The 10,210-nt window shown below is 39.0% G+C and overlaps 2 protein-coding genes across 5 annotated transcripts in view; one reads left to right on the top strand and one right to left on the bottom strand.

Annotated features, from left to right (window-relative positions):
* LOC139750996 (uncharacterized) overlaps positions 1-731 on the top strand; it is a 62,257-nt gene extending 61,526 nt beyond the window's left edge. The window contains exon 16 of the mRNA XM_071666031.1: positions 608-731. Within this exon, the coding sequence (XP_071522132.1) occupies positions 608-690 (83 nt within the window). The 3' untranslated portion in view covers positions 691-731. The remainder of the gene's footprint in view (positions 1-607) is intronic.
* Positions 732-833: 102 nt separating this feature from the next.
* LOC139750997 (protein O-linked-mannose beta-1,2-N-acetylglucosaminyltransferase 1-like) overlaps positions 834-10,210 on the bottom strand; it is a 444,536-nt gene continuing 435,159 nt past the window's right edge. For all 4 annotated transcript variants that reach the window (XM_071666033.1, XM_071666032.1, XM_071666035.1 and 1 more), the window contains 4 exons: positions 5,772-5,962; positions 5,419-5,599; positions 4,046-4,155; positions 834-1,807 (listed from right to left, as the gene is read on the bottom strand). In XM_071666033.1, the coding sequence (XP_071522134.1) occupies positions 1,702-1,807; positions 4,046-4,155; positions 5,419-5,599; positions 5,772-5,962 (588 nt within the window). In that variant the 3' untranslated portion in view covers positions 834-1,701. The remainder of the gene's footprint in view (positions 1,808-4,045; positions 4,156-5,418; positions 5,600-5,771; positions 5,963-10,210) is intronic.

The raw sequence follows: 10,210 nt of genomic DNA, 5'->3' as shown, positions 1-10,210 counted from the left end.
GTAAAGAGAGTTCTTTTGGGGAAGATCCTTGATAATGCTCTTCTCTTCTATCCACTTACAATAAAATAGCCTCATCAAAGATGATATCTTGCTCACAGTGGACCCTGGGTACACCATATATACATATAAAGAAAGTGGAAATGCTGGAATTGAAATGTGTGGAGGTCGACATATGGTGTTGGGTGACCTGATTGTGAAAAACATTTTTAGGCTGAAGTTTTATAGTAACTGCAGTATAACTGAGAAAGCTGACCAGAGTCAGCTGAATGGTTTAGATGTATGGATAGTAAGTCCGAGTTCAACTTGTCAAAAGTGAAGGGAACAATGGTTAGGAGCAAACTTAAGGAGGTTAGGGGTAACGGCCTAAACATTCAGAAGGGTGTCAATGGGCTCACCAGGGAATAAGAAATGATCAGAGGAACAATCTATGGGCCTTGGATGACAGGCTCTGTTTTCAGTAGTGTATCTAAGAGAGTGTGGATGATAGGCTCTGGTTTCAGTAGTGTATCTAAGAGAGTGTTTCTGCAAATGAGATCAATGTTTCTTTGTTGGTAGAGTGTATCTGCAAATGAGACCAATGTTTCTTTGTTCTAATTGCTTTTAACAGACTTGGCCTACAAGTGGCTGCACCATGAACAAGTTAGTTTTGACAAGGCTGTATCATCAATGGATGGAGAGAGACAGTCTTGATGAGGGTCTTCTCACTCAAAAGTTCACCATACCCTTGCCCCTACATGGAGTATCATCTATAAGCTGCAGAGTGTTGTAAAACTCATGCCAAACTTGCAAAAGTGGAATGTGCCTTTAAAATGTAATAAATATACTGGTTGCAGTAATGGAAGTTGTCAGTTTTTTTCTTTTTATCAGATACTTGATCCATTTCCCTATTATTATTAATCAATAAGTATCTACTGTATCAGTATTAGTTTATGTCAGCCACAACAAGGCAAGTGGTTCAAAATAATAAGTCCTCATTACCTGGTGCCAATTAGCAAACAAAGTATAGAATAATCAACTAATGAATACCCATTACATCTTTCAGCGATAAAAATATGATTTTGTACTCAAAAGCTTTTCCTTCGTATGACGTTACAACAGACACCACACATCTTTTTCAGATACACATATCACAACAAATACAAAATTACCATTTTGCACATTGAGAAAGTATTAGCACTCTTCCAACATGCAAATTAAATGGCAATTTACTTTTCATACCTTATTAAGTTCAGAAGTATCGCTGAATTATCCAAAATCCTTCGGAAAGAGAAGTCTTTGAAGAATCCCTTTTCCTTATGACTTTTATGACAAGCATCACCTGCATTCTGGAGAAATTTCATACACTGTATTATCAGTGGCACCATTTCCAATAATACCAGTGATGCTGTAGTACTGGAAATCAAATATCTTTGATCACAGGAGGCACAACAACAATACTGACAAAATTAAAATTTTCTACTCTATTAAGCTTTACCTTAATCACTAGTAATTACTGGAATTTCTTTTCACTAGTCCAACATTTAAACATTAATAATTTCCCATCACAGGTCTCTAGTTTGCAATTGCATTTTTCTTGACAATGCATTGCAAAACATTCCTACATTTCTTATGTGTTCTAAATACACCTTGTCCCTCAGTACAGCAGGATATCCAATGATATATCATTGAGAACTTTGGCTCTAGCACCCTCACAACCATTTGTTATCTGTGAATAACATTTCTATCCTTAGCTCTCGTTTTGTCCTTGTCCTTGTCCTTTTCTGGTGCTTCCATGTACAAGGGCTTCAGATCACTGGGTTTGAATTTTCTGCAAAATGAAAGTAATGATTAGATGGGAGTCAATTGTACGAGCACATAAAATGTATTTTACGTAGTTTTTAAAGATTAATAACTTTTCACTTATGCTTGGGTCTTAAATCATACCACAGAAGTGATTAGCCTGGATTCATTGGTTTGTGTATTTTACAGTGACTTTATGATTACCTATGTACACTGATTGGCCTGATCTATTGGCTTCTATCTTTTTTCCACTAATGGGACTTAATCTTCGAGCAAAGGGAATTATACAGCTCTGCTGTCTTAGGAATTATACCTGTGGGTAAACTCATCAGAATCATCTTGCCTTAACCATTACTTGCAACAGTCTCTTCCAATCATGAGCTCAAATCCAGCTAAATCATTCATTCCTTACTCTTTCTTCATACCCCTTTTTTCTCTATCTATAACTTTTGTCTGATGTTTTCTTGAAGGAATTAAGTATGACAGATCATCAAAACTTTTAAGACTGAATTTTTTTATGATAACCCATAGAGAATGACGGTAGCATTAAAAACCAGTTTCAAAATTGCAATATTTTGGGGGTATTTCACAATAACTTGTGCATATAGCTCCCATCCTTGCTATACATTAACTAAACTTTGCTTCAAAAACTGTAGACGCTTCTCACAAACCCACATCCACAAGTAACTCGATGAATATTTCAAACTGGTTAAAGTTGCAGTAGAAGATTGAAATATTAGAATGACCAGGTAAAGGAGTATCAACAAAAGGGCTTGGAGTGTGAGATTTAGATGCTTGTGAGAAGTGGATTCATTGTTCGTAAAATCATAAAAGTGATGCTACTGAACTGTTCGTGAAACATTAAGTAGGAGCCTCTAAAAACACTGTGGTAGAGTTGCACTCTGCCAGTGGCCTGTTAAGGGTAGGCAGTAAAGGCTAAGAAGCAGCAGTGGAGTGCACCAGTTATGGCAACTCTTTTGCCATGGCCACCCCCTCAAGGGAGTTCTCAAAGGGAACTGGTGTCAGAGATATAGATAAAAAGAACATCACCAGTGTATCTCACCATATGGAAGCCATACTGGTGATAAGAGAGACGAATGTGAAATTCAAGATGTCTGAGGATGTGGGAGATGAGTTGGTTCCAAACACTCTGGAAATGGTAGATGTCGAAGCAACAGGACGATAGTTATAGGGATGAGAATGGTCACCCTCCTTAGTGGTAGGATGTACCAACTCATGCTGCCAAGAAGAAGGAAAAGTTCTGGTTTGAAAACAGAAACAGAACAATTGAGCTAACCCAGGTGCAAATTCAGAGGCCCACTTTTTCAGTACATGGGGATGAATACCATCTGGCCCATAATCCTTGCTCATGTCCTGAGAAAGAAACGCTCTTCAGAGTTCCAGAAGAGATAATGGGAAGGGCATAAGTAAGAGAAGTATCAGGGGGTGAAGGAATGTTAAAATTATCCAAGGTAGAGTTAGAGGAGCCAAATAGGTGTCACTTTGCTTGTGGGAGAGACAGCTAAGAGTACTGTCAGAATGGAAAAGTGAAGGAAAAGAAGAGACAAAAGTTGTTAGTGATGCCCTTAGCTAAAGACCAGAAAGACTTATCGGAGAATGATGAGGTTACTACACTAACTTTGTATAAACGAGTGCTTTGCTTCCTGGATAATGTACTTATAATGATTACAGGAAGTGATAAATGCTAAATAACAGTCAGACAAAGGAGAGTTTTTCCAAGCCCAATATGCCTGATCCCTTACCTGAATTGCCTCAGAATAGGAATGACTGAATCATGGTTTGGAAGAAGAGGTTGTCTCAGAGGAAGAGGGGATAAAATAAATACTTCCCTTCCTGCAACAATAACCTCTGCTACGCATTTGGCAGAGAAAGAAACACCACCAAATAAGAGAAATTCAACCAAGGAAAGTCAGAAAAGAATTTTCATAAGATATTACAGTCAGCTGCAGTAGGGGGAGATACCATTACATACATTTATAAGATGAACCAAATGTGGGCAAGACTGTATAGTTACAGCATGAAGGATTGGAGGTGAAAATCAATTCAGAATATTAGGAAAGTGGTCACAGTGGTCAGGAACATAGATGGGGTGAAAGATAATTTACTCTCATTCACTGAGAAGTGAGAACTTGAGGGCTTCAATTCCCCTACCATCTGTATCTACATTGACGGCCTTTTCGGTTCATTAAAGAACTCACTTTAATGGACCATTCAATAACTCAGTTTTGATAATAACAATACTTACGAATACTGTGAAAATGGCACGCCTACTATGAGAAGAGGATTAGACTTTATGTTGAGCCTCCACATGCCACGATGGTAGCCTCGCCCATCAAGATCCCATATGCGCAGACACTGCAAAGTGAAACGAAACTATAAGAAAGCTGAAACTAGTAGACTGCATCTTTTCTGATGATCGAATGAAGGGCTATATATCTCAGTGATGATTATGTGCTGTTGAAACAGGGGATAGATATGCACTTGGTACAAACACTATCTTGATTACAAAAACATATAAACTAAAATTCTTATAAAATAACAAGGTTGTCTTAATGATGATTTCACAAACCACTTTCTGTCAGGGCAATATGGCAATCCAATACAAGTGCCCTTTGAGAGAACATGAAGAGGTCAGCATATCCTTTTATCGTGATCTAACAGTTGAAGAAAACTATCTTGCATTTATGTATAATCCAAGCATGGTTAATCTACCTATGATAAGTAGAGCTTCTGACACAAGAAAATCAGAGAAGACCCAATTAGCTCCACATCTATCATGGACTTTCCAACAGAGATGACAAACTAATTTCATTTTAACCGAAAGCAATCATGGTTTTTTCTCTCATTCAACTATTAAGTCAATTAGTACAACCCAATGTTAGCATTTGGCATATGGTTATTAAATGCCTGTCTTTCAATATTTACTTGGTTAAAAATTCCTTGATGAACATTTTTAATGGACTCCCTAACATACACTTACCCACTCTATCAATATGTAATGGGCATCTAATACCTAAACCATTCTTTTGTGTGAATGTAACTAGTCTCTCAGTACCACCAAGTAAAAAACTTAGTAATCCTCTAAAAAGGCACTCAGGGTAGAATTAATACTGCTGCCAGTCTGGACACATCTCGGTCTACTATCTTGTTCCCTTGAATGTAATTTGGATATCATATATGATATAACATACTGAATGCATATCAGCTCCTCTGACTCTAGTACACCAAGTGAAATGATACAGCTAGAGTTCCAGAACACATTTTAAGAATCTATCTTCATGATTCTCTTTTGTGTTGTGAATCAAAGTGCTACTCCCAGTTGATTTCTCAATAGTTATAATCCGCATTATCAATACTTTTCTGTCATTTAGATGGGACTTCTCACTCTCTTTAAATACCCATAGTGCATGATTACTATTTCTACACATCCTATACCTGCAAAATATCCATCAAAAGTTTCATTCATCTTCTCAGCTACATTAAAACACAATGAGAGATCTTAATTATCCTATGCAAAATTTTTCATATTTTGCTCCAAATGTTCTACTAATGTACTAATCTTAACCACTCTTTTATTCTCTGAACAGAGCATTAAAATACAACTACATTTATACAGACCTTAGCTACTTGCAACCACGTCGTGTAGTCTTTGTGATGGTTCATCTGAATGAACAATAGATAAGTGTGGCTAGTGGTGTCAGGCACAAAAGTTTCTTCACAAGGGCTACGTGAATGGTCCAACACTGTCCCCCGACGTAACATTTCCGTTACTAACTCTTCATAAGCATCTTTTTTCAAACTGTAAGTTTTAAAAAATTGACAGATTGTTTACTATCAGTACAACATCTTTATTCATCACTATAGTTGGCATGGTGTAAAATTTTTCAATACCAGTAATATTGATAAAACTACTGTCTCTTAAGAACATTAAATTTTTCCAACCCAGAAAACACAAATCTTCTCATACTGACCTGTCTAAGTCTCGCAGTTCAACATATGGCAAAGTGTTGAAGGAATGTTTTTTAAAGTATGTGTCTTGGAAATATGAATTCATGTTTAGTCCTGATGAACCAAAATGGTATGTGCGAGACACATCTGGTACAATGCACTCCCGTCCACGTCGGACTTCATTCAAGCGCATCCACATGTCCCAATCCCACATCTGCAGAAAAAGAATAATAGAAAATAAAAATTTCATTTAAGAGGTTATGGGTTACTGAATGTACATCATGAAGTCACATATAATCCTACTGGGCTGGAAGGACCACCTTGGTTCAGTTTATATCTTCCACTTTTAAGCTTTTATCAAAAATGACACCTGCAATGCATATAATTTTAATCACCTAATGTATATATCAAATGTACAGAAGTAAGGAATACAAGAAAGTTTTTCATGCCCTTTTCACCGTCTGATATTCTTCTCAATTAAGAGAGAGTTTAAATGCATCATTTTCTAATTCTGAATATACTGCAATGACTACCTGGTCTTTACAATCATCCTTTTACACTAATCTTACCATCTCATCCTTAAGCACATTCCTTAAAGTGCTGTTAAGGAAGAATGCAGTTTAACCTTGGAAGCTGGGAACACCAATGCCTATAACTGTAGGTACAATTTACATACATAGCAAGCCATAAGTTCAAAATATTTTGACATTTGCATCTACTCTTTAAAAAGGTGGGACACTAATGGTGATACATGTGTCTAAACTCCAACTATGGGCCCTTGATACTACTGCCTAATGTCAATGCAACTATTTACAAGCTCTCAATACTTTAAAGAAAATAATGGGCAAAGCAAATACGAATTAAAATACTATTCTTACAGATATCCCCAACATCAGTTCATTTGTCTCAACTCCTCCATGCTTTCACTGCTGGCTATGCAAAAGATGTGTGGTGGCACAAATAACGGCAGGGTAGTGTACATAAAGTTGTGGTATTATAGGGAAGGGTGTGTACACTGTGTGAAGAGCAAGGGACACCGAGTGGCTTTTAAAAGAAAGAATGTGATAGTGTTGAGGTGGGTATCAAAATATGGGAGAAACAGGTACTTTACTGGATGGCTATAATAGATGATGCAGATGGGGTGCAGTGATGAATATGGTGTACTGGGGTGGATGATTCAATGAGTGTGTTGGTACAGATGTGGCAAAGGAGATGAAGTTGGTTGGGGTGGTATGGTATATGTTTGGCAGCAATCAATAGTACTTCTGTGTAAGAAAAGGTGGTTTAATGAGTTATGTAGGGAAAGGAATGGTGGTATATGTGGTACACATTATTTTTATTCATTTTGCTTTGTCGCTGTCTCCCGTGTTAGCGAGGCAGCACAAGGAAACAGACGAAAGAATGGCCCAACCCACCCACATACACATGTACATACATACACGTCCACACACAGCACATATACATACCTATACATCTCAATGTATACATATATATACACACACAGACATATACATATATACCCATGTACATAATTCATACTGTCTGCCTTTATTCATTCCCATCGCCACCCCGCCACACATGGAATAACAACACCCTCCCCCCTCATGTGTGCAACGTAGCGCTAGGAAAAGACAACAAAGGCCCCATTTGTTCACACTCAGTCTCTAGCTGTCATGTAATAATGCACTGAAACCACAGTTCCCTTTCCACATCCAGGCCCCACAGAACTTTCCATGGTTTACCCCAGACGCTTCAGATGCCCTGGTTCAATCCATTGACAGCACGTTGACCCCGGTATACCCCAATTCACTCTATTCCTTGCATGCCTTTCACCCTCCTGCATGTTCAGGCCCCGATTACTCAAAATCTTTTCCACTCCATCTTTCCACTTCCAATTTGGTTTCCCACTTCTCCTCGTTCCCTCCACCTCTGACACATATATCCTCTTGGTCAATCTTTCCTCACTCATTCTCTCCATGTGACCAAACCATTTCAAAACACCCTCTTCTGCTCTCTCAACCACACTCTTTTTATTACTACACATCTCTCTTACCCTATTATTACTTACTTGATCAAACCACCTCACACCACATATTGTCCTCAAACATCTCATTTCCAGCACATCCACCCTCCTGCGCACAACTCTATCCATAGCCCACACCTCACAACCATACAACATTGTTGAAACCACTATTCCTTCAAACATACCCATTTTTGCTTTCCGAGATAATGTTCTCGATTTCCAAACATTCTTCAAGGCTCCTAGAATTTTCGCCCCCTCCCCCACCCTATGATTCACTTCCGCTTCCATGGTTCCATCCGCTGCCAAATCCACTCCCAGATATCTAAAACACTTCAATTCCTCCAGTTTTTCTCAATTCAAACTTACCTCCCAATTTACATGACCCTCAACCCTACTGTACCTAATAACCTTACTCTTAAATGTGAATAAGAGCAAGATTATTATGTACAGTAGGGTTGAGGGTCAAGTCAATTGGGAGGTAAGTTTGAATGGAGAAAAGCTGGAGGAAGTAAAGTGTTTTAGATATCTGGGAGTGGATCTGGCAGCGGATGGAACCACGGAAGCGGAAGTGAATCATAGGGTGGGGGATGGGGCGAAAATTCTAGGAGCCTTGAAGAATGTTTGGAAGTCGAGAACATTATCTCGGAAAGCAAAAACGGGTATGTTTGAGGGAATAGTGGTTCCAACAATGTTGTATGGTTGCGAGGCGTGGGCTATGGATAGAGTTGTGCGCAGGAGGGTGGATGTGCTGGAAATGAGATGTTTGAGGACAATATGTGGTGTGAGGTGGTTTGATCAAGTAAGTAATAATAGGGTAAGAGAGATGTGTGGTAATAAAAAGAGTGTGGTTGAGAGAGCAGAAGAGGGTGTTTTGAAATGGTTTGGTCACATGGAGAGAATGAGTGAGGAAAGATTGACCAAGAGGATATATGTGTCAGAGGTGGAGGGAACGAGGAGAAGTGGGAGACCAAATTGGAGGTGGAAAGATGGAGTGAAAAAGATTTTGAGTGATCAGGGCCTGAACATGCAGGAGGGTGAAAGGCGTGCAAGGAATAGAGTGAATTGGGGTATACCGGGGTCGACGTGCTGTCAATGGATTGAACCAGGGCATGTGAAGCGTCTGGGGTAAACCATGGAAAGTTCTGCGGGGCCTGGATGTGGAAAGGGAGCTGTGGTTTCAGTGCATTATTACATGACAGCTAGAGACTGAGTGTGAACGAATGGGGCCTTTGTTGTCTTTTCCTAGCGCTACCTCGCACACATGAGGGGAGAGGGGGTTGTTATTCCATGTGTGGCGAGGTGGCGATGGGAATAAATAAGGGCAGACAGTATGAATTATGTACATGTGTATATATGTATATGTCTGTGTGTGTATATATATGTATACATTGAGATGTAGAGGTATGTATATTTGCGTGTGTGGACGTGTATGTATATACATGTGTATGTGGGTTGGTTGGGCCATTCTTTCGTCTGTTTCCTTGCGCTACCTCGCTAACGCGGAAGACAGCGACAAAGCAAAAAAAAAAAAAAAAATATGTACTTAGTTGCTGTCTCCTATGTTAACGAGGTAGTGCAAGGAAACAGACGAAAGATTTCCCCAACCCACCCACATACACATGTATATGCATAAATGCCTGCACACACACATATACATTTCAACATATACAGACACAGACATATACATATATACACATGTACATATTCACACTTGCTGCCTTCATCCATTTCCATCGCCACCCTGCCGCACATGAAATGGCATCCCCTCACCCCACCCGCGCACGAAGTAGCGCTAGGAAAAGACAACAAAGGCCACATTCGTTCACACTCAATCTCTAGCTGTCATGTAATAATGCACTGAAACCACAGCTCCCTTTCCACATTCAGGCCCCACAAAACTTTCCATGGTTTACCCCAGACACAAATAAGTCTTATTTTAGATGGTGTCAGATTTGTTTGGGGGAAACAGCACTCAAATCCATCTCTTTTTCCCTTCTGTACATCTCACCCAAACATATTTCACCATTATCTTGGAACATGGGATATGTCAATTCTATATTCTTTTGGTTTGGTTTAAAAAAAAAAAAAAAAAAAGGAATACAAAAGAATGCAAAGAGCACCGTACCACTGGTTCCTCTTGAAGCTGTTTGTGACAGTATGGCAGAAATACAGCACTTTTTATGGATGCCATATTAAAGCAAATATATAACAGAGTAGAAAACTAGAGTAGAAACACACACATGACTACAAGCAGAGGTACAAATTTCAGTCTGCACTTCCAGTACATTTTTCATCAGCCTTATTTTCACATGTGCTTGTGTCGTGGTTCTCAACTACCCAACATATATCAACAAAGCCAATGAAGAAAAAGTACCTTGTTTCATTAAAAAAACAAATACCCAACTATGAGCAGGTATCCATTACCACAGGTGAAACCTA

Source organism: Panulirus ornatus, chromosome 10 (genome assembly GCF_036320965.1).
Source record: "Panulirus ornatus isolate Po-2019 chromosome 10, ASM3632096v1, whole genome shotgun sequence".
Classification (NCBI taxonomy): domain Eukaryota; kingdom Metazoa; phylum Arthropoda; class Malacostraca; order Decapoda; family Palinuridae; genus Panulirus; species Panulirus ornatus.
This window is presented reverse-complemented; position numbering and strand designations above follow the sequence as displayed.